Here is a 24,700-nt window from a genome sequence, read left to right on the forward strand (position 1 = left end):
CCTTTTCAACAGAAGGTAGAAAAGGACATGTTCTGTTCTTTGCAACCACCAGGAAATCTGCAGCTGTGGAGAAAAGAATTAAAAAGACTTGAAAAGTAGAGACGTAAATAGTGCACTGGAGATGCGGGGTATCGATCCCCGTACCTCTCGCATGCTAAGCGAGCGCTCTACCATCTGAGCTACATCCCCTTGGGTTATGGAAGAAGTTTTTTAATTACTAATAGTAATTAAAGTTGATCGATTTTTTTTAGAGTCAGAAAGAACAGCGTGGCATTATTTCAACCAACGTGAATGAGTTAAGTATAAAATAATAGTTCAGTCACGATTATTTTACAACTCGCAAAATAATATTATGTTTTCTTTTTAATTTTTCTACTTGAATTGAATTTCAAATATTTTTCAAAGAGTCGTAAAAAAATATATTATTGAGTTCAGCCGAGTTGAGTTTTGAATATCCAAGCTTTATTTATTTAATAGTATTGCTACAGCCATAAGTAGATTATATAAAAATAATCATACAAATTGACATAACTTCATTTAGTTCATTAAATTTACGTTACAATAAAATAACTTCACAATCTGATAAATCACATTATATCACATTAATTTATAAAATTATTTTTATATAATCCATTTGTACTAGAATATTTTCATTTATTTAATTTTCGTTTGAACACTACTTAGAATTATTGACGAATTATAGTTGTGGAGCATGAGCTTAACAAAGCCGAACTCAAATTTCTTTTTTATTCCAATATGAATCGAACTTAATTTTTTTTTTTAAATTCTTGAAATCATATATATTTTTATAAATTTGTAATGATAATGAGTTTCTTAATTATGTTGAGTAAGCTACGTTTGGGTAGTGAGAATATCTGAAAAGTGTTGAGAATATTTGTGAATAGTAGTGAAAAAATAATAAAAAAATAATAATAGAATAATAAATAGTAGATAAAAAGTAATGAATAGTAAAAGAAGTAGGTAAAAAGTAATAATAAAGTAAAGAATAGTAATGAGAGTACTTGAGGTACTCTTGGTACCCAAACGTAGCTATGCCATTTAAGTGACAAATCTTGTATTTATACTGAATCATATATGACTTTTATCATTAAGACAATTATTAATGTTATTATGCAGAATTTGATCATCTACAAACTTTTTTTTTAAAAAAAAAAAAAAAAAAAAGCTCTTATAAAAATATATATTCATCGTAAAGTTAGAAACAATACTGTAAAAGAGTAGTGCTATATAACATCCACTGTAGTGGTGCACACAATGCACACACTACAATTCACTAATTTCTTCTCCTCAGATGGATGGCTAGAATGATGCCACATAGGGTATGCAAAGTGACTGCTCCCAAACAGTGGCTTCTCCCAAGATTATTTCTATTATAAAATTAAAAAAATGTATATACATGAAATCTTCAATCCTATGTGAGTTAAAATGAATTTACAAGAGTTTGAGATGTACAGACTTAATTCATTATCAATTGATCCAAATCCAAATCCAAATCCAAATCGAGTTTGTCTATAAAAGTAGGTTTGAGTTGTTCATGAACGGCTTGGTTTGGCAGATAAAAATAAGCTGCAGGGTAAATCCGTGGAAGCATATTATATGTTTCTTCCCAACAATCCAGGAAAAGAATTTCAAAAGCTTACCACTCCATTAATTCAAGGCAGTCAGGAAACAAGTATGGATTCCTTTCCTCTTCCGTCTCCTTGAACCATATATCTACTGGTCTTTCTGATGGGTAATTTATAGCCAGGAAATAGCTAGCATGATTGTAATTAATGCATAAACAAGGTTGAGTAGAATAGAATTTGGAACTCATTTCCTGAATTACATAACAGAAAAATGGGGTTTCCTCGTCTCTAAAATGCCCTGCTCCCCTCTATCAGAGCACAAGTCATCAATTACTTTTCATGTTGAGAGCTATCTTTGTGGATTCACCATAAACAAAGGAACACAAAAGGAAACATGTGGAATATATCTCCAACAGTTTTTTTTTAACTGACAAGAAGTCCAGCTCCATTTTGTAGGAAATAACATATAGAGAAATAAGATGACAGATCTTCACTTCTAAGGCCTACTACTTAATGTACTGGGAAAGCCATTTGAATCCATCTCCATAACCCATTTTCCGAACAATACTACACATGAAAACCTCAAGAGGGCGGACATTCGAGTCTGCCAGGTTAACCTTACCCTTACCTGTGGTGAAGTTGGTTAGGCCCAGGTGGAAACGCAATTCGTCCTCTGAGGCAGCATATGGTATATCAATCTTATTGCCAAGAATAAGGAATGGAACATTTGCCAAGGCCTCATCAGAGAGGAGAGCATCCAGCTCTTTTTTTGACTCGGCAAATCTCTCCTTGTCATAAGCATCCACTAAGTAGACAACTGCATCCACCTTCAGAACAAAGATGAAATGTATTTAGCAAAAGAGGATTCACTTAACAATGAAGATAGAGACAAGAATCCTACAGCATGGTGGAACAACCTACAATTAGAGTATAACCTGAAACATATGATGTAAGGCTCGAATAACACAAGCCCATAAACAACAGCAGAGGCCACAAGTGTTCAATTGGGATAGCAAAGTAGAAGATCACATGGGATGATTATCATCTACCTATGAAAGATATAGAGAGAGATGGAGAGAAAAAACAGTAAATATGGGTGGATACATACGGTGATACAAGCACAAAATCCTCATCTGATGAGCTTTTAAAAAAATCGGTTAAAAATACTACCAGGGGATTAAATTTTCCATGGTAAACCAAATCGGGGAGAGTCTAAATCTGGCTACTAGAAACAAATAGTCACAACTGTCAATAGTTCAAATCATGTTTCCTATTTTTCAACCTTGAATCATAAAATTGACTCTATAGGAAAAATAATAAGTGAAAATTTCAAGTATTCTCAAGGGTAAAAACAAAATGTCAAGCATAATCACTAACATTTTTTTTATAAGTAATCACTAACATTACATTACATGTATCATTAACTGAACGTACTTATCAAGGATAATTGATATACAGAGAAATTTACCTTGGCATAGTAATCTTTCCAAACTCTACGAGCTATCTGGTGTCCTCCCAAATCAAAAGCCTTGAATTTGATTTGCCCAATACTCAATTCTTCCGACGTCGGATACTGTGTTGGCTGGTGTTGAACTAATCTCTGCAATATTTCATTACCAATACCCAGAAAAAAGAATATCAAGTAAGTGGAAGTAACTTCGTTCAGAATTACTATGATTGAAAAAGAAATGCACTCTCAGCCTAGGTTTCATGTCGTTTTGACCTCCAAAATTAAAAGTCTCAAATAAACTACAACTACTAACTGTCTTGAGAAAGTGATCGAAAATCTCGTCTTTTTTTTCTCTCTCCATTTTTAAGTACTTTTTCCAATTCGCTATCTATTCCAGGCAATAAGCAGAACTTTCAATGAAAAAAAAAGACTACCAACATTTACAAACCCAAAAAAGAAAAGTACAGGGCTTAGCTCAAATCAGCTTCGAGGCAAGTGGAGTATCTAGTACTTATCACATAATTGCAGAAACTCGCTTATAAACTAACATCCAATTCACTTTCTTTTCATATCCCACATTTCTCATCAACCAAGCCACCATTCAATTATAAGAAAATAACACAAAGAAAAACTCAATTTCAGAGCACAATACTCAAAATTTCCAACACCCGCTAAAACCAAAGAAACCCAAGTCGAATCCTTTTCTTTGTCATCATCCCGAATTTTTCTTCAATTTCATTTCATTTACTACATTCAAATTTTCAAGAAGTGTAATTTTTAATCAAAGACCGAAAATAAACTCTTAATAAAGAATCACAGCACCATCAACTGAGATATAAAGAAACAAAATCAAGACTTCCCTAACTTCTCCTCGACAACCAGACAGAACAAATTAATAATGAAGTTTCAAAACAATTAGAGAAATACTTCAGAATCTTCTTTCTTTTTCTTTTTTTTTTTTTTTTTTGGGGGGGGGGGGGAGTTGAAGAAAAAGTACCTCATCTTTGAGCATATGAAGCAACGTCGTTTTGCCGGCATTATCAAGACCCAAGAACAAGATCTTGGCCTCCTTTTGCCACAGCCCCAGCGACGCTAGAACACCGTAGAACCAATCGAACAAAAACATGGTTTTACGAAGATGATACTCCGAACCCACCCAATATTTACCACGATTGCCACCCGATCGAAACCACAGAGAGAGAGAGAGAGAGAGAGAGAGAGAGAGGAGTGGCTCTGGGTGGAAATGTATATAATGCTATGTTTATTTGGGATTGTTGGGAGTTGTGGTGGTCACTGGTGACTGGCTGGGCCAGTTTCAGTCGGGTGGTAGGTGGGGGAGAATGTGTTTGCTGTGGGCGGACCGGGTTACCGGGTAGATGGTGCTGGGACCGTTCTAGTGGGTTGAGTACAGACCACGAGGTCCACGACGCTCTGGATATTTTTTTTTAAGTTAAATTATAAATTTAGAGTAATGTTAAGTCACTATTTAGTCTTACATACCATATCTATATTTTTTTTTATAAGATGTGAATATATTTTTTATAAAATATGAGGCGTAAGATATTAAATAGTGATTGATAAAAAGAATTTTTTATAAATTTATATGACACGTCTTAATCATGCTCTTCGTTTACTTTGTTAATTTTAATTTATGAATTTATTTAAAATTAGTTAACTCATTTATTTATGAATTCTTTAAAAATCTGATATATTAAATAATGTGATTAGAGTAATAAATTTAAGATAAAGAATAAAATTACTTTATAATTATATTTACTTTCTAGGCATAATGTTTTTCTTCAAGATTTTATAATGTAAAAGTATAATTTTAATTTCTAATAATCTTTTTATTAACCTATTAAGCCTATAAACAAGTTTAGACACCAAATTGAATCTTAGGAATGGTTTCAAAGAGATTATCCTATGATTCAACACAATACACGTATTATCGACTTCCTATCTAAAAGGTTGTGACTTCTTAAATGCGACAACTTATATTCTCGCTAATAATAAGAAGAATTTACTCGTCGGTATCAATTAGGCAGTTCGCACTCTTTATAATGTTTTAATAATGACTCATGCTTTTTAAACACTAAAAAGTACTAAAAAGTTCTATACACCGTACTCACATCTATTATAACGAGATGATAATTTCATCAATATTTATATTTATTTAAAAAAATTAAAAAAAATCACCGAAAAACGATAAAAGTGTCACATTATATATAATGAAAAAACAATACAAGAGTGATTTATAATATTACTTTTAAATAATAGGATCACATGCTTTTAATTGTTAAAGTTGTAAAATTATTAAGAATAAAAAGAAATGAAATTTTGGCAATATTGTGACACTTCTGTAAAGATATTTGTCCTATAAGCTGATGGTAGACAAATGGAATTAAGTGAGTGCAATTGTGCACCAATGACCCCTATCTATACGCCATCATGTACCGATTAGTAAAGAGCACAATCATTGGTAACTCAATAATTGGTAAATGATACAACCTTAAGAAGTGACACAATCTTTTGACTAAATCAAAAGATTATGTCTTTTGACACTTCCTTAACTATCACCCCATGGGAACCATTACCATGGAGATGGTGTCATTTCAGGGGATAAACCGTTTGGTGATCACACTCCTTAAAATTACATCTCTCACTTGATCACACAAAACAGTAATGATCCAGTTGAGTATTTTACCTTGGTACCAATATAAGATTTACACTACTCAACTCTCATCTGCATATTCTTGCAGATCGGAGTCAGAGCATGACAAGCCTCTACGTACACACATTTTTGTCATTACATTATCTGATCAAACCATTTATCATATGTGCTCCCACTGATCACATATTAGGGGTGACTTCATTTCCCTAAAAATTTAATGATCGGCATCAATCCTCCGTGACTAGATCAGTAATAGATATCTCTATCACAATTGACGACTTCAGCCGAATACATAACACATGTATCGACCTGCGTTGAATTTTCGTTAAGTACTTCCTCTAGAGGTAATTCCTGAGACTTTTCCTAATCACCTTATCAGCGATTTTACAAATGATCAATCAATTTTTTTGGTTAATCAACCTGCACTGAAATTTTATTAAGTACTTACGCTAATGCCGTTTATGAGATTTTCCTTAATTACCTTATCAGTAACTTTACAAATGACCAAAATTTTCATTTGGATATCACCATAACTCCAATTTTCTAGGTGTCTCTAGAATTTCTAAAGTTGTGCATGTCGACCATGAGGTTTTTTCACTTAGGTTTCTTTCAACCTCATTCTAGTCATATGTTCTCTGAATTTATCTATAGATAATCATTTGGTCATTGGATCTGCTACCATCTCGGTCGAGGAAATAAAATTAGCCTTGACCTTACCTTTTTTTACTATATCTAAAATATAGTGATAATGCACATCAATATGTTTTCCATTGTAACTCTTTGTTCCATTTTTTATCAATAAGATGACAGACTGATTATTGCAAAACGCATTGATTGGTTCTATAGATGTACCTAAATTTAAGCTTTCAATAAAGTGTTTCATCCACACCACATTACCCATTGTAGTACTACAAGCAATTTATTCTGCTTCCATAGTAGACTTAGCAACACAAGCCTGTTTCTTACTTAACCAATAAACTATTGTTCCATCAAATAAAAATATATATCTAGTTGTAGATTTTTTATCATCTACATCACTTCCAAGATCAGCATCATTATAGCCGATTAATTATATATCACTGATCCCAAAACACAATTTCAAATTTTTGGTATGATATAAATACCTTAATATACGCTTCACTATTTGCCAATATTCCTTACCTAGATTGGATTGATATCTGCTTACCAATCCTACTGCATGACAAATATCTTGTCTTATACTTATCATTGCGTACATGAGACTTCCCACAGCTTGAACATAGGAAACTTTAAGCATTTTGTTTATTCCTCCTCATCTTTTGGGCACACACTTTTATTTAAAGCATGACCTTTGCAAACAGATGTACTTAAGGATTTATAATTTTTCATACCAAATCTAAGTATTTCTTCAAGATATTTTTCTTGATCTGAATACAAAATCTTTGTGTTTCTATCTCTAGCAATTCTTATACCAAGAACATATGATGTTTTACTCACATCTTTCATTTCAAATTTAGATTTAAGGAATTCTTTTGTTTCATTCATTATATCTAGACAATTATTTGTTAGTAATATATCATTAACATATAATGATAATATGTTAATTTATTATCATTTTTCTATATGTATACACAATGATCTAGTTGACTCATTTCATATCCCATTTTCAAAATAGTTTGGTGAAACTTCAAGTACCACTGTCTTGAAGATTGTTTAAGTCCATACAATGACTTCTTCAACCCATAGCATTTTTCTTCATATTCTTTAATTTGGAATCTTTCTGGTTGAATCATAAAAATATCTTATTTTAATTCACCATTAAGGAAAGTTGTATTTACATCCAACTGATGTCAAACTCATCCTGCCAACAATAGACATAATGATCCTTATGGATGTGAACTTCACCACAAGCAAATACATATCCACAAAGTCTACACCTAGTTGTTGAGTATATTCTTTGGCCACTAACTTTGTTTTACATCTTTCTAAACTACCATCAACTTTAAATTTTTTCTGAGAACGAGAACTCATTTACAAGCAATAGTTTTTCTATCTATTGGAAGATTTGTTAACTCCCAAACATTATTTTTATTTATCTATTTTATTTCATCTTCATGGCTTTAATCCAGTTATCTAAATCGATACTATTGATTGCTTCAAAAAAAACTTTTGGGATCATTTTCTAAATTTTTCAAACTGGTATTTAGTGCATAATGGTCTTGAAATAATATCGATGGTCATCTGGTTCTTTTACTCCCAATATCTCCAACACCAATACCAGAAGATTGATTTTCATCTAACTTTCTTTTATTTTTATTATTCTATATTTAAATAATATCATAATTTTTATTGTCAGACTCTGTGGAGATATGTTGATTTTTTAAATCATTTTCCAAATCTATCTGATCAACTTGAGTAATAAGGTTTGTATTTTTCAATAAAACGACATCTCTATTGTCTATCAATCATATTTTAGAATGATAAAATTTGTAGCCACTTTCATTTTCTACATACACAATAAACCTGCATTCTCAAGTTTTACTTTTCAATTTATCCCTTAGTGGTCTAGTGATAAGCACTAGGGCCTTACAACCCCACACTTTGAGTTTACTTAAATCTGATTTATGTCTTGTCCATATCTCGTAAGGTGTAAGAGCTTTTACTTTGGTTTTAACTCTATTTAATATATATGCCGCAATCGATAATGCTTCACCCCAAAAATATGTTGGTAGATCAGCATATGCTATCATCGATTTCGTCATATCCAATAGAGTTATATTTCTTCTTTCTGCAATGTCATTTGTTGAGGTTTATATGACATATTATAAACTTGTCTTATACCATTCAATTTACAGAAATCATCCAAAACTTCAAATTCACCTCCTTTATCACCATTCAAACCTTAATGGGCCTACCCAACTGGATTTCTAGTTCTACTTTATATTCTTTAAATTTATCAATTGCCTTAGATTTATATTTGAGTAAATAGATATACCCATATCTTGAATAGTCATCAATAAAAGTAATAAATTACTCCATTTCTCTATGGGTTTTAGTTCTAAAAGGTTCACAAACATCAGAATGTATAATTTCAAGTAAATATGTGGATTTCTAATTTTTTGAAAAAGATTTACTACTCATTTTTCTTTTGATACATGATTCATATATATCAAAATTATCTAAGTTTATTTGTGTTATTAATCTACTTTTACATATTCTGAACTTCTTATTTTTATTTATACGACCTAATCTTAAATGTCATAAATATGCACAATCTGTAGACACATTTAAATAATCATAAATAGATACTTTATTAATATAAATATTCAATACATACATATCGTGATATTTCACACCTTTCACTAATATATTACCCTTACTTATTACAACGGTTCCAGACTTAAAATTATCAGTATAACCTTTCTAATCTAGTACAAGCACTGATACTAAATTCCTACGAATACTAAGAACATATAATACATCATTAAGTAAAATAAGGAACCATTCACTTTAAATTTACAAGCACCTTGCCCCAAGATATCGCAGTATGTGTTGTTGCCCATATACACTCTGTGCTATCTTGTTTGTTTATCTCCAAGTTTAACAAACATATTTTTGTTCCTACACATATGTCTTGTTGCTGCAGAATCAATCTACCATGAATCTGACACTAGTTCCACTAGCATTACTTCTGGGACTGTCATCACAATTTTCTTATTTTCTTGTGTTTTTTTCTTATTAGGACATTGTGATTTGTAATGCTTATTCTTTCCACACTTAAAACAATTTCCGGTAAATGGTTTACTTTGTTTATTTTTCAACCATTTGTTTTTCTTAAACTGTTTTGGCTTCATTTTGTTTTGTGTAGAACATTTGTCTTAAGCCATCAATAAATTGGATGATTCACTATCTGTATTCCTCATCTTCATCATTTCTCATTCAAATACTAAAAGTACTAAAAGTGATGTCATTATTATTTCATTTCCACTATGTGTTAATGAAGTAACAATGTGATCCCAAGATGAAGAAAGACTATTTAGTATGGTTGTAACTTGCATTTTGTCAGTAAGAGGATGACCAGAATCATGTAATTCTTTTACACTTAACTCCATTTGAAATAAATGATCGTCAATGTCATCATTCTCTTTCGTACGATTTCAGTTATACTTATCCAATAATAACTATACTTTGCCCCAACTGTATCCATAATTTTTCTAGCTCTTTCATATTTTTCAAATAGAGGAATAATGTGATCATTTATACAATACAAAATTAAAACTTTTGCCCATGTATTGTGTTCTTCCCATTTATCTTCACTTGATACGTTGCTCCCACTTTCATTCAGCTCATTTTCTACATTTTTCTAATGGCTTTGGTATTGTTAATGTGTATAAGGTCTTTTCATGAGTTAGAAGAAAAGTTATATGCCTTTTTCCAGGCTCGAAAATCTCTTCAGTTCAGTTTTTCTATCCTCAAGGGATCAATACTTTTTTTTGGTACCATAAATATTAAACCTTAAAAAAATTAACAACAAAAAGAATGTAGAAATAATAAATGTGTTCTATTAAATACAATAGTTTAACTGTGAAAAATTAAAATTATTACAAACTTAATAATAATAATTCTTGGATTTAATCCAAGGTGGCAGCCTCGAAATTTTTTTATTATATTTTAAATAAGGAGAATAATGAAAGTGACGTCCCGATCGAGAATTTTTAAGACATTTTCTCGATGTTTGACCTTTTTCAAAGGATTTCTGGCGATAATCTCGATCAATAGGTGCTTTGTAATGTTTCGGCACAAAATTTGGAACACAACAGCTTTTGAACGGATCAAATCGGATTTAAAATGATCTCGAATAGTCTGAAAAGTCAAAACTGCCCTAAATTGATTCAGAAAACTGAGTAAATCGGTTCAGCCAGTTCAAACTGGGTCTAGAAGAAAACTAGCGGTCGGCGGCTCAATCAACGGCTCGGCTAGTGGTTTGGTCAATGGCTCGGCTTAGGGATCTGCTTGTGGCTCGATTGAAAAGGGGTGGAACGACATTGTTTGAAGAGTTTGGTTTCACAGGATCAGCCAAAATGACACTGTCATTTGGCACTTCTTTAGGCTGAACGCCCATGTCGTTTAACCTTTGTTGATTTGAAAATATATGACAGTTGGATATTTCGTCCAAGGTCTTCTTCTTCCTCGCACTGGGTGTTTTCAAATTCTGTGAAGCTTCGGTCTTCACTTCCGTCCGACGAAATGGTGACTAGTGTTGAGGATTCCGATGTACTCCTGATGTCCATTAACTCCGACAGGGGTGAGGAACTCCAGCGATTAGGGGTGAAAGCCGGTCGGTTCGGATAGGAGAAACCAACCGGACCAACCATTTACACTGTGATAAGATATTCAATTAATTTTTTTCAAAATAATAACAACTTACAAGATTTTGAAGATTCCCAATATACTCTAGGCCTCCCACTGTGATTTGAAAGAGTTTCTCTCTTGGATTTGAAAGCCTCCAAAAATGATTTTAATATGCAAGTATGGTTGTCAAACCAAACGCTTATCTATTTATCATCTTCTTAATGATTGAGAAAATTTCCTTTGACATGACCGGACTCTGATACCACTGTAGAATTATTAAGAGTAAAGAGAAACGAAATTTTGGCAATATGGTGATACTCCTGTAAATGTATTTATCTCACAAGTTGGTGATGGATAAAGGGAATTGAGTGAGTGTAATTGCACCAATGATCTCTAGTTATAGACCATCATGCACCAGCTAGTAAATGACACAACCATTGGTAACTCAATAGTTGACAAATGAAATCAAAAGGTTGTGTCTTTTGATATTTTCTTAATCATCACCCCATTAGAACCATCATCATGAAGAAGATGTCATTCCAATGAGTAAACTATTTGGTGATCACACCTCTTAAAATTACATAAATAAATCCAAAAAAAAAAGAAAAAATATAAAGCTCATGACACTAAGGAAATGTGAATTTGTCCATTTTTTTTTATTAAAAATGGTTAAAGAACTGAATTTTTTTTTTTAAGACTTCAGGTATTTCAAGGAATTTTATTTTTCAATTCCAACAATAATATTAGTGATAAATTTAAAAATAGGTTAATAAAATATAAAGAGTAATTATATATATAAATTTCGAGCCTAACAAATAAATAAAATGTATTTAAGATTTTTTTTTTTAAATTCTACTTAGCCTTGCACCACAAACCCGTTGAGAAGAAAAAAACTATATCAATATATGTATGGTGTAAGACTGCTGAATATAATAACTTATAAAAAAATACAACAATTGTAAAAGAGAGATTTGATTTGGATAATGAGATGAGATGAAATTAGATGAGTTGAAATGAAAGGTTAATAAAATGTTGTTAGAATATATTTTTTTAATATAATTTTTATTTTAAGATTTAAAGAAGTTGAATTATTTATTATATTTTATTTAAAAATTTTAAAAAAATATAATGATAATATAAGATGAGTGAAAATGATTTGTGGAAAAAAAAAACATGCGGAAATGAGACGAGTTTCTCTTAAAACGACAAGATGTGTCCATTTCCATGTCCGACGTCCGTCCTGAAGTATGTCGGTCACTGTACGATTTGTTTCTGCCTCCATCCATATATATAATATTCTTGGAAAACTCCAGAAGGCGAGAACCCTAATCATCGAAGAGCTGCCAACAGCGAGAGGGAGAAATGGCGAAATCAAAGAACCACACGGCCCATAACCAATCCTACAAGGCCACAAGAATGGCATCAAGAAACCTAGAAAGCACAGGCACACTTCCACCAAAGGGGTATTCTCTCGGTGTTGTGATTATCTTTTGTCTCATCTCTTGACTTATCCATTGTTTGGTTGCTTAAAAACCATAGGGAAAGACGAGAAACGAGAAAACGAAATTCTAAACTCTCTGCCTTTTTTTATTTTTTATTATTCGTTCCCTGAATCAACTGAAGTTTCAAAATTTATTTGTGTATCACACAGGAACTGAAGTTTGATATTTTTGTTTTTTCTGATCTTCCTTGAAATTTCATATTTCATTATGTCTCTATCTTTTGTTGAGTTGGGCACTCAACAAAAGATGCAAAAGAAGGAATCCCAACTCAACCAGACACATGCCAAGCAGTTGAATTGGCCTCTTTTTATGGAAAATTTTTTACTCTTTGGGATCATGTAGATGAAAATTACACATGTAGTTGAATTCCATTTTTTATTGTATTAGATACATCTAGCATGGCTTTATTTTCTTTTATGAGAATTAAATTAATGGGTTGTGAAAATTTATTGAGTTTTTATTTCTATTTTTATTTTTATAGATGGATTCGAAGTTTTTGAGAAACCAGAGGTATGCAAGAAAGCACAACAAGAAGAATGGTGGTTCTGCAACTGAGGAAGAGTAAATCAATGAGGGTTGGGATTCTTTAAAGTTTAGATATTGTTGAAAACTTGAAATGGTTTTCAGATTTTATTGTGTTGAAGTTTTTTTCGACCTTTTCGATTATTGACTGTGGGTAAGTTCTGTGTCCAAGATTATCAATACATCTTGTTGGAGGATTGATCCCCAGGGTGTTATTTACTTGCAATTAGCAGCATTACGTTTAACAATTTCGATAGATTCTATTATGCTGAAGTATTACGCATTTAAATTATAATCAGTTTCTTATATCTTGGGAGATTTAACATTGATGATTTCAGTTCATGTGAATAAATAACATTGATGATAACTTATGAATGAGATATTGGGCTTACTTTTTCTGTTGCTGGATGAACTAATTCTATGCAAGATCATTTTACAATCCAAGAGTAATGGAAAAGCCTGCAAACAAATATATGTTTTCTTCCAATCTTCTGTTTATCCTTTAGCCAATTTAAGTAAGAAGCTTGCTGAACTGTGTAGGTAATTGAATTGTTTTGAATCACTTTGATCTAAAGTTTGTGTTGATGTCTCTGATCCTGTTCTCATACAACCATCACAGCCCTAGTCAGTTAATTTCCTTCTGTTTATATTAACTTGGCTTGCATTAAATCATCAAACAACCCCTAAGGGTTAACTTAAGTGGTGAAGGCCGTAGTGTTGGGGGTATACTCACCTAGGTCTAAGGTTCAAATCTTTGGGTGCAAACGACTTTTAGGGACTTGCACCCATTGATGAAAGCCGATGATTTTTCTGATCAGTATGATGTGGGCTCGTTACATAGATCTTGGGTTTAAGTGGGTAAAAGTGAAAAATTAATTAAGCAGATAACTTGCATTGGAGTTCTGAAACTAATCTCATCTTCTTGTTCAGTCATAAATCTTCTTCCCGGTAACATGGATACCAGGCACAATGAACTGGATGGGGGCATCAGCTGCTCTTAGACGGGCAGTTGCATAGAAAATATATCTTCAACAGTCTTCAAAGGTTATGCGGATATATCCAATATACAAACATCGGATATCCAAAATAAAAGGAAACTATTGTTTGTGTTGCTGCTCATCCTTTTAGCAATTGACTAAATTTACATGTATATATATATCTTTATATATATAAAGTGTTTATAAGACGGAAATTCTTGTTTTAATGTTTTTTTTTTTTTCGTTAAAGTTAATGGTAAGTATTTAAGCCCTGCTTTTGAGTGTCTTAAAAACAATTGGATTCATCTCACTGCCTACCATTACTCAATTGCCCATGGTGTGGTTCGACAAATTTAGTGCAATGGTATTTTCATATGGTTTTTGCAATGATGGTGGAGCCAAGTTCGGGATAATCCGATCAACTTTTTTTTTTCTTCTTCTTCTTCTTCTCATATTTTTTGAGTTTTCTCCTCTCCCCTGGAACTCTTTGAAAAAATTCTAGAAAGTCGAACTCCTAACTTCTTCAAACAAAATTTCTTCTTTGAGCGGCATTTCATCTTCTTCTTTCGACTGCTTGTGCGACAAGAGCAGAGCCAGATTTGGGATAACCCATTCAATCATTTTATTCTTTTATTCTTTTTCTTTTCTTTATTTTTATGAATTTTCCTCTTCTCATGGAACTCCTCCGTGAAACATTTACAGAAAGTTGAGATCTTAAGTTCTTTCAGCAGTATTTCTCCTTTTTAGTGGCATTTCCTTTTCTTCTTATGGTGGAGCTTCTTCTCTAGGTTCTTGCAGCATTGACAACGTTGATATCGACAACACCACCGTGGGTCTGTGTTTGTTCCATGATTGATTGATATCTGTGATGGAGATTTCTAATTGCTGATAGTATTAGCTGATTACCAGCATTTCCTCTTCCATTGCTGGTGTGTCAATGGAAGCATGCATCACACCATACTCTGATCTTGAGTGTCTTCTCCACTATGGACAGCGTCCAGGAGGAAAAGAAATAAAGCCCTAAGGCTATGGCCAAAATGGCGCCGTTTAGAGAGAAAGGGAGGACTGGGCTACAAGCTACGGACTTGACTTCAAATCCGAATGGGCTGGGCCCAAAAGAGAATAAAACACACTAAAACAAGCCCAATTCGAAAAAGAAGGGTCCAATAAAAAAAATACATTAAAATAAGAAAATAAATTTCACAACTTAGTAATCATAAGTACCATAATTTTATAAACAGAACCACAATAGTGAAATATCCTAAACGAGGTTATATAGTTATCCGGCAAAATATAATACAAAGCCAAAATATATAAGAAAAAGGGGAAATAAATCTCATTTGGCCCAAAACACACCATTAAATACCATCATCTTGATGATGCAAACTTAATCATCTTATTAAAGTACTAATCGTGGTAGTTAATTTGTTTGTTATAGTTCCTTTGTAATATTCTATTAATTATATTACTTGTATAAATGTTGAATCAATATCTTCTAAGCTATATATGCCATCAACTATTTTTACAAATTTTATAAAAAAAATATATTATTTTTATAAAACAACTGTTTGATCCAACTAGGCAAACGTGCTTTGCACGTTACTTTGACCTAGTATATATATATTATGTATGTATGGAGAAGCAATACAGTTGTGGTCCGGGTGAAACTCATGATTCGAAATATTAGAAAAAGAAAAAGTTTACTATACCGTCTCAAAATGACCACTTCATTTGACCGTTTAGTAATTTTTTTTTTACTTAATGATGAAAGAAGTGATTTTAAATATATTTGTGTATTTTTTATTTTTTAAAAATATTTAAATATATTAAAAAAAATATGAATAGAAAAAAAAAAGAAAAGTTATTTTGTAACTGCCCGTAACACTGGTAACACTGAGCGGCGCTCACAAAAAAAATAATTCCTTTCAACTTTAGCAGTATAAAAAACTCTTTTTTTCCCAGCTAAAAAGATGCTTTTGTTGTTCAATTTGTCGGCCACGGCAGCCTATGACCACTCTAGTTTCAAAATCTAGATTCCGTTCTTTTTGGAGTGTTCTTCCCTTATAGATGTTATGCTTGTTCTACAACCTTTGATCTGATCATTTTGTCTGTCCCTGTCTTGAGGAGAACTTAAGGTTTTAAATATCAGATAATGTTTGAGCTTTATCTTCTTCTTTGGCTCAATATTCACTAGAATCCATCTACAGAAACAAGAAGATAGGGTTGTGGGTTTTTGTGAACCGTGTTGTGTTCTTCCAGAATCTTAAAGGCGAGCTAATATATTTAGTATGTCATATAAAACACATGAAATAGAGTTAGTTTAACTAACTAATAATTATTGTTACAATTGATCGCCTTGATATATGCATTTAAAATATCGGTTCGCGTCGATGGCAGCCGGTACCGTCGGTTTATGTACAGTTCTAGATGCAATCATGCAACAACTATATAATAAATTATAGAAACTCTTTTTACTCAAAAAAAAAAAAAATTATAAAAAGCCCTTGGATAATATCGGAGACAAAGGAAATAATAAATTCTCGACTGGAAAGGCAGTCATCGAAGACATTTCTTCAATTCTTTTATAAAAAAATAAAATATCCAGCACAAGATAATATTAAAAAAAAAACTGACAAAGGCCCACAGTCTTTGAATAAAAAGCCCAAACCACGAACCGCCAACAGTTTTTACAGACACCATAAATATGTATAGAGCATGAGCAGTCGAGGACACAACTCTCACTCAGAAACATCAACGAGAAACAGTTATATCAGTCTTTTTAGCAGTTGAAAATGGCAGACGTGGCAGCAAAGGAGAGGAGGATACTGGTGGCCGTCGATGAAGGAGAGGAGAGCATGCACGCACTCTCCTGGTGCCTCAGCAACGTCATCTCCGAGAATTCCAAAGATGCCCTTCTCCTCCTCTACGTCAAACCCCCCCGCGCCGTTTACTCCTCCCTCGACGGCACCGGTATTCATCTCATCTCATCTCTTGCTCAGCTTTCCGTTTTAAGAACGACGAGAAGTCTTGAATGGCATTTTCTGTAATTGTTGGTTGTGTTTCAGGGTATTTGTTTTCGTCCGATATAATGGCGGCCATGGATAGGCACGGTTATGACGCGGCAGAATCCGTTCTTGAGAAGGCCAAGCGGATGTGCAAAGACCTTCACGATGTATGTGATAATATATTTATTTATTTATTATTTCGTTTGTTTGTTTTTCTTGATAAATCTAAGTAGAACGTATTATAATATTTATTCGAGATTTATAGTCGTATTTTTTTTTTTTTGTATTTTCAAAATTAATTTCATGATTATAGAAATTCACCCCCATAAGGATCGATATTTCAAGAAATACATCTGTTATTATCAAATTATATCTGTTTTTTCCCTTTTTCTCTCTAGAGGAGATTTTAGTATTTGAGAAAAGCTGTGAGAAATAAATAAATAAATATATATATATATATATATATATATTAAGGTATTTATTAATTTTGGTTTGACAAATTTAAGAATGATGTACACAGGTTAAGGTGGAGAGTATAGTAGAGCATGGTGATCCGAGAGATGTAATTTGCCAGATGACACAGAGATTGGGTGTTGATGTGTTGGTTATGGGCAGCCGTGGTTATGGCCTGATTAAGAGGTGAGTCCCTACACATTATAAAATCTTATATTAAGATTTAGCGTGGACTCTAAACAAAGAAAATTCTATTTATAAGTTGGAAAATTCTATTTATAAATCGGAATAGATAATATATAGTAAAATATTTAAGTAACATAATTTGATTTGAAAAAGAAATTTTAAAATTTGAATTTTATTTTGCCTTGTTTGGCATTTGGATAGTAAAGTGTTTCATCTCATCTCATCATTATAATTTTTTTAAATTTTTACACAAAATCTAATAAATAATTTAATTTTTTTAGTCCCGTTTAGATTGAGAGATGAAATGAGATGAGTTAAGATGATTTGTGAATAATAGTAAGATTTATGAGTTAAAATTTGTAAATAGTAATGAGACATCATCTCATCTCAACTCATTTCTCAATATAAACTGACTCTAAATCTCAAAACAATAATCATATTAAAAAAAAAAAAAAAAAAAGAAGAGAGAGAATACTTTGTTTCTCTTGAAAAGCCTAAATTTGTAGGAATTTTGGTGTTTGGCAGGGCTTTCCTTGGAAGTGTGAGCAATCACTGTGCACAGAATGTGAAGTGCCCTGTTTTGATCGTGAAGAAGCCCAAATCTACTGTTTCAAACAACTGAATGCCTTTTTTTTTTTTTTTTTTTTCTAACTCTTATGTGGCTCTTGTACAAAAGTTTTCTTGCGGGCCCTTGTAATATATATCTATATTTTTTTTTGCGGTTCCAGTTTAATGATTTGACTTTGTTTATTTTTAAAATCATGTAAGAAATGCTTTTTTTTTTTTTTTTTTTGGGGGGGGGGGGGGTTGAATTATTTCTATAATATTAATTAAGTGGGGAATTTTCCAAAGCGAGAGTGAAAAGCTTAAGAAGAAGAAGCAAGAATGGTATCTTATGAGAAGAAGCAATGAAATAAATATAGAAATGTATTAGATGATGATTAGGGAATTAGCATCACATTTTCTAGAAAGTTTGTTTTACCCCACATTAACTAATTAATTACGAAACACATATTCCCTTAAATGCTTATTTTAATTGTTATATTTTAATCAAATGTTCCTTTCTCCTCTCTTTTTAAAAGATTATATGTCTATGTGTGTGTAGTGAATGAAGAAAATTTTTCTTCTCAAGTGGGTGTGTGGACATGCCTACTAATTAAAGTGTTTATATGACATAAGTTGATTTGGAATATAAATTTCAAAATTTAAATCTGATAAATTAAATTTTACTATTTAAGTGATGTAGATAATATTTTTTATAAATAGACTTGAAAATAGAATAACTCAGAAATGAATATACCAATAGTCTATTCAACGAGATTGCATGCAGCGAAATTGAAATTAAAAAAAAAAAACCTTAGGCCTTGTTTGGATAGTGAGATGAAATTAGATGAAAATTAAATAAAAAATTGTTAGAATATTATTTTTTAATATTATTATTATTTTGAAATTTGAAAAATTTTGAATTGTTTATTATATTTTGTGTGAAAATTTAAGAAACTTGTAATGATGAGGTGAGATGAAACTGTTTCGGTCTTAATCCAATGAATAAATGGTTAGATCCTACAATAAGAAAGGCTTTTTGCAAGGAAAATATATTGTTGCAAAAAGCCTTTTTTCGTTGCAACTGATTATTTACAACGAACGAACATTGCCCTACTTTTGGAATTACTGTGTCAGTGTAGACATTCACCAACGAATTTTTTTTCCTTTGCAAATAAGGACTTTTAGCAACGAGAATCTTTCGTTGCAAATGTATATCTTCTCGTTGCTATTGTCCATCTAGGGATCTGGATAACTGTTGCAAATATACATTTGCAACGACTTATAATTGTTGCAAATGTTCGATAGCAACAACCTTAATTATTTGCAAATGTACTGAAGCAACGAATTTTGTCATTGCAAATAAAATTTTGTTATTTGCAATGAATTTGATGCGTTGCAAATACATTGCAACAATTTTTTTGTTGCAAATGTACATTTGCAAAGACTTCACTTCGTTGCAAATCTATAGTTGCAATGATTTTGATTCATAGCAATGTATACATTGCAACAAATTGCATTCCTTGGAAATGTATATTTGCAACGATGTGCATTGGTTGCAAAGGTACAAAAGCAACGAATGCATCCATTGTATTACACCTCCAAATTGTATTTGTTGGTAATTTGTAACAAAAAAAAACTATTCGTAGCAAATATATGTCGCTGCAAATAGTCTTACATATGAGAAAAAAATACAATTCAATTAATGGTTTAACCTATAAAAATGGAGGTTCATAGGATATAGAAAGCAACAACCTTGAAGCAACCTTAACAAGCAAAAACAAAGAGAGAAAGATAGATAAGTGGTAACGTAATTTGAAATTAGGATAACTAGCATGTTAATAGATTACAGTTTCCTAAGTTCATGATTATGATATGTATGTATTAGGAGAAGCATGTTCACCAACACAAACACAAACACAAACACAAAAGTATGTTCAAGGATTTGCAAGTAATACTCATAAGGAAACTTAAATTATGCAATCCATCAGATAATATTGAGCAAGGTCATCTTTGCAGTTGATAATCTGCACAAGGGTATTTTCATGCAATTTTAAGAGTTAATAAAAAAAAAAAAGCTTCTTAGTTGAAATATTATAATAACAACTACAACAATTTAGATATAAAAAGAAATAAAAATTTTGAGAAGAGAACTAAAATAAAAAAGCACTAAGATTCTGGGAAGAATAATATCTTTGTACATTTTGAGGTCTACACTCTCTATCTTTGCACTAAAGGCCATTCCTCCATGCAGAACAAGTGTCAACCAAGATGGCTAGCTTGCATGTGGGGCGCGTAATCCCCATGGCCGAACCCTAGAAGTCCCTTACTATTTGTGCCATCTAATTTGTAGTGCTTCTATGTGCCTCTTTGTCTTCTTAAATCATTATAAACTTCTTAGAACTTGCCAAAATCCTATGGGTGGTGTGTAGGTCTCTTGGATTCACCGAAACCCTAATCTTCTCTCACTCCTCTTGTCTTCTTTCCCGTCCAGATTCAAAGTGACCTAGAAGTGAGTTGTGAATGTGAGACACGTGGCATATGGTTGGTGGGAATGGTGTGTTTCCTATGTGTGGCCGTATCCTCTCTCTTTATCTCATCCACTCACTTCCTTCTAGAACCTCTTTGCATGTCGGACAAGTGTCACACTACTTTCCTAGGTTTCAAATGATGAGCTTCTAGTAAAACAAAAATATCTTCTCATGCCATGTGGTGCCTCCTCTATCCTTAGTGATCAACATTGGGTTTCCAAACCCTAATCCTAACTTGGTTGGCCGAAATCCACATGGGCCTTTGTTGGCATTTTTCTCTTCTTTCTCTTGTGGGCTCTTATGCTTAAGATTTTAAAGTCCAAATAAATAGAACATATCTCAAAGCATTCTTCTAACACCTAGAATGATCCAATAACTAAAATAATATCCAAATAAAAATATGAACGGGGACTTGGCAAAGTCCGGGATGTCACAAAATTCGTATCATTCCACTTCAGTACCCTTTCATATACACAACTTGGGTTATAAAGCATACCAACATGCTTGCTGCCTAAGTACTCAAATCCAACCCAAATATACATTTTCTATCCATCTAACACTTGAGCTCCATACAAATCCATTGCACAATCAAATAGTCATACAAACTTCACATTACATTCAATATGTATAAAAAAAAATAATTCATTCAACCTTCATAAACACTTTACTCAATATTAAGGCTCTTGGTAATACATACATATTTCCAAATTACCATCCAACACAAACATACATCCTCAATGACAAGTTTATAATCACCACATCAATTCTTCATAGTTTATTGAAATCTACACATTCAATGCATAAAATCTGTCTATATCATTTATACCAAAGTTTTAAAAATCGTTTCGTACCGGCTGGTACGGTCGATATTTGCATTACCGGCCACTGGGCCGGTACAGATACTACCTGTATTTCGTACCGGCTTAAATACTGGCCGGTACCAGCCGTTTCGGCCTAAATTTCGGCCTGTACCGGCCGGCCTTCATTTTTTTTTCCATTTTTTCAAACTACAAGTTCATTTTTTTACCCCAATTTAGACTAGACTATTTATAATTTATATATATGTATGTATTTATATATAATTTATTCATATATAAACTATTATTTTAGAATATAATTGTTATATATATTTATATATATAATTTATTCATATATCGACTATCCCGAAACGGTACACAAAACAGTACCGGTACCGAAATATTTCGTTCCAGTGCCTTGACCGGTACGCCATCTGGTACGGTATTCAAAACATTGATTTATACATCTACACAACACAATCACAAAACTTTGTAAATTACAAATCATGGCTCCATAAAACTACAACCATATTTGCAAGGAAATAACATCCATGTACATATGCAAGGAATTATATTTGTTGGTAAACAAGTTTGCACAGTTTTAAACTCCTATTAGCGAAGAAATTAAAATCGTTGCCAAATTTTTTTGAGAAAAGATATTTACAACCGTGAATTGTGCAACTGCCGCGTAATCGTTTTGAAAAAAGTGAATAAAACATGTGACTCATATGAAAAAATTAATTTTTTAATAGTGTACCTCATTCATTTTTAAAGTGATTACGCAGCGACGTTTACACACTTCATGGTTGTATGTATAATTAATCTCTTTTCTTTTTTTTTGTAAGGAATAATATTTATTTACAAGGAAATAATATCCTTGCAAATTTACATTTGCAAGAAAATTACGCTCGTTGGTAAACAAGTTTGCACAGTTTTGAACTCCTATTTGCAAGGAAATTAAAATTGTTGCTAATTTTGTTTTTTATAAGGAAATAATATCCTTGTAAGGAAATTATGTTTCGTTGCACAAAAGTTTGCATACATTAGCAAGGAAATTATTTTGTTAGAACTGTACAATAACTTGTTACTAAAAATGTTTACACTATTCTGAACTATTATTTTACAAAAGGCTTGTATAGGGTTTGTCTATTTGAGACTTGTATCTAGCATTACTCTTTGCAAGAAAATTAATGTCATTGTTAATATATTTTTTGCAAGGAAATCATACGTTAGTAATAATCATAGCAGCGAGATTATATCGTTGGAAATTAATACTTTGCAACGATTCAATGTCATTGGTCTGGATGATGTTTTCGCAAGGAATTTTTTTCATTGGTAATGAATTTTTAAATTTTGCAACGACTTTGATTCGTTGGCAAGGAGGCCAGTGGTATTTGCAACGAATCAAATATCGTAGGTAATAGAAAAAAATTGTTTTTGCAACGAAAGTATATCGTTGATAAATGGGGGAATATACATTTGTAATCATGAAAGTGTACGCATTTTTTTCGTTGCTAAAGGGTACAAATTTTTTGCCACGGAAAAATGTCGTTGTAAATGTATCAAAATCGGTTGCAAAATGGCATTTCCAGATATGAGGTTAATAATTGCAACAATAATTTTGTAAGGAAATGTTTTCGTCGCAATTGGATCCATTTGCAACGAGAAATGGAATTTCCTTGCAAAAAATGTATATATTTGCAACGAAACAAAATCTCTTTGCAAAAAGCCAAACCCGTTGTAGCTAGAGATTCAGAAGTTGAATATTTTTATTTTTTTGTATACATAGTTTTCTTTTTCGTATTTTAATTTTTAAACAAAGGAAGTTACATAAAATTTGAAATTCAAATAAAAGACTACAATATTTTTAGTGAGGTGATACTCTGATATTAATTGATTGTAAAATAGATTATAAAATAATTATATAAATCAAATTATTCTAAGTCGAAAAGAGATTGCTTGTTGTACCAGAAAATGGATCTGAAAGTTGTGGAAAAGATGCAAATCAAGGCATAAAAAGTGTAATCTTTATAAATATATATATATTGCCAATAGATTATTTTCCTTGGCATTTGGATGTAGACGCAACAGAATCAGCAACATTCGAGCAACATATGCGAGAGGGAGTCTATTTAAAGAATCACTTGAACTAGGTTAAGTGATCGATCTAAGGTTAAATCGGAACGTGATTGTTTGTTTACTAGGAAACTTCAAGAAAAAATAAATCTGTGTGTGTGTGTGTGTGTGTGTGTAAAGACTTGAGCCTTTCTTAACGTTAAACAATAAATGAACAACCGATCGAGGTAAAAAAAAAAAACAAAACCAACGTACGAGGCTTATGGCTCTTTCCTCATAGTAGGAATGGATTATGACCCTCTGCATTAATCATTTTGGATTATGTTTGGAGAGAATATCACGCGATCTTCTCTTTCTCAACCTCCATATTTCCATCTTCCTAAACTGTGAATCATTTCCACAGTTTCTTGATTGATTGGTGCTCAACTAGCTACTAATTTCCGAGCAAGTCTTCTCAATACTGTCGCCGCCACGCATGGCTAGCAACACCACCAAGTGCTACATACATTTGTCATAGTTCTCATGGATCAGCCTTTCTTGATCATGATCTTCATCTCGATTTCTCCTATAATCATTCTACACACATGAAGTCATGACTTCTTGTCTTTTTGTTATTAGTTTTTCACGATGGTGACACTGATCATCATGAGCATTTTCTGTCATTCTCTTTATCATTATTCTTTTCCTACTTATTCTAAGGTTTTATTTCATTTATGTTGATATCACGTAATATGCATGTGATTACATATTGGAAGATCTAGACATACATGCATGCATGCATGCATACATACATACATACATACATATCTATGCATGGGTATTATATTGCATGTGATGATCTATAGCGTTGTCCTTGAGTACTTGGTACCATATCATCGTACAAATCTTTGATATTCACAATTTTGGTCGAACAATTAAATCTTCTATCTCCTTAATCTACTTTTTTTAATGTTAGTGACAGGAAACCACATATATAAACTTTGTTTAAAGATTTTAATTTTAAATAAAATTAAAATATCTATTATTTTTTATAATTTTTACTTAATGATGTGAACAAAGTTTTAGGCATA

At 32.1% G+C, this 24,700-nt stretch overlaps 2 protein-coding genes, 1 non-coding gene and 1 pseudogene across 3 annotated transcripts; 2 read left to right on the top strand and 2 right to left on the bottom strand.

The window, feature by feature from the left end:
• Window positions 1–116: 116 nt before the first annotated feature.
• TRNAA-AGC lies at window positions 117–189 on the bottom strand. The gene has a single exon. It is a non-coding gene; the product is annotated as a tRNA-Ala (tRNA).
• Window positions 190–1,990: 1,801 nt separating this feature from the next.
• Window positions 1,991–4,378, bottom strand: LOC121259229 (GTP-binding protein SAR1A). Its single transcript, XM_041160741.1, has 3 exons — window positions 4,034–4,378; window positions 3,055–3,186; window positions 1,991–2,413 (listed from the first exon to the last, which is right to left on the bottom strand). Exons 1-3 carry the CDS (start codon window positions 4,160–4,162, stop codon window positions 2,093–2,095), a joined length of 582 nt encoding a protein of 193 aa, XP_041016675.1. The 5' UTR covers window positions 4,163–4,378; the 3' UTR covers window positions 1,991–2,092.
• Window positions 4,379–12,385: 8,007 nt separating this feature from the next.
• Window positions 12,386–13,338, top strand: LOC121259232 (annotated as a pseudogene).
• A 3,417-nt stretch (window positions 13,339–16,755) lies between these two features.
• Window positions 16,756–18,416, top strand: LOC121259230 (universal stress protein PHOS32-like). Its single transcript, XM_041160742.1, has 4 exons — window positions 16,756–17,009; window positions 17,105–17,211; window positions 17,565–17,683; window positions 18,209–18,416. Exons 1-4 carry the CDS (start codon window positions 16,832–16,834, stop codon window positions 18,303–18,305), a joined length of 501 nt encoding a protein of 166 aa, XP_041016676.1. The 5' UTR covers window positions 16,756–16,831; the 3' UTR covers window positions 18,306–18,416.
• Window positions 18,417–24,700: the final 6,284 nt, after the last annotated feature.

Source organism: Juglans microcarpa x Juglans regia, chromosome 4D (assembly GCF_004785595.1).
Source record: "Juglans microcarpa x Juglans regia isolate MS1-56 chromosome 4D, Jm3101_v1.0, whole genome shotgun sequence".
NCBI lineage: Eukaryota > Viridiplantae > Streptophyta > Magnoliopsida > Fagales > Juglandaceae > Juglans > Juglans microcarpa x Juglans regia.

Coding starts and splice junctions, on each gene's coding strand:
- LOC121259229 (XM_041160741.1), bottom strand. CDS start 4,162: ATGTTTTTGTTCGATTGGTTCTACGGTGTTCTAGCGTCGCTGGGGCTG. Junction 3,187..4,033: donor TTCATATGCTCAAAGATGAG/GTACTTTTTCTT, acceptor GAAATATTGCAG/AGATTAGTTCAACACCAGCC. Junction 2,414..3,054: donor GGAAAGATTACTATGCCAAG/GTAAATTTCTCT, acceptor TTTGTTCTGAAG/GTGGATGCAGTTGTCTACTT.
- LOC121259230 (XM_041160742.1), top strand. CDS start 16,832: ATGGCAGACGTGGCAGCAAAGGAGAGGAGGATACTGGTGGCCGTCGAT. Junction 17,010..17,104: donor CTCCTCCCTCGACGGCACCG/GTATTCATCTCA, acceptor GTTGTGTTTCAG/GGTATTTGTTTTCGTCCGAT. Junction 17,684..18,208: donor GGTTATGGCCTGATTAAGAG/GTGAGTCCCTAC, acceptor GGTGTTTGGCAG/GGCTTTCCTTGGAAGTGTGA.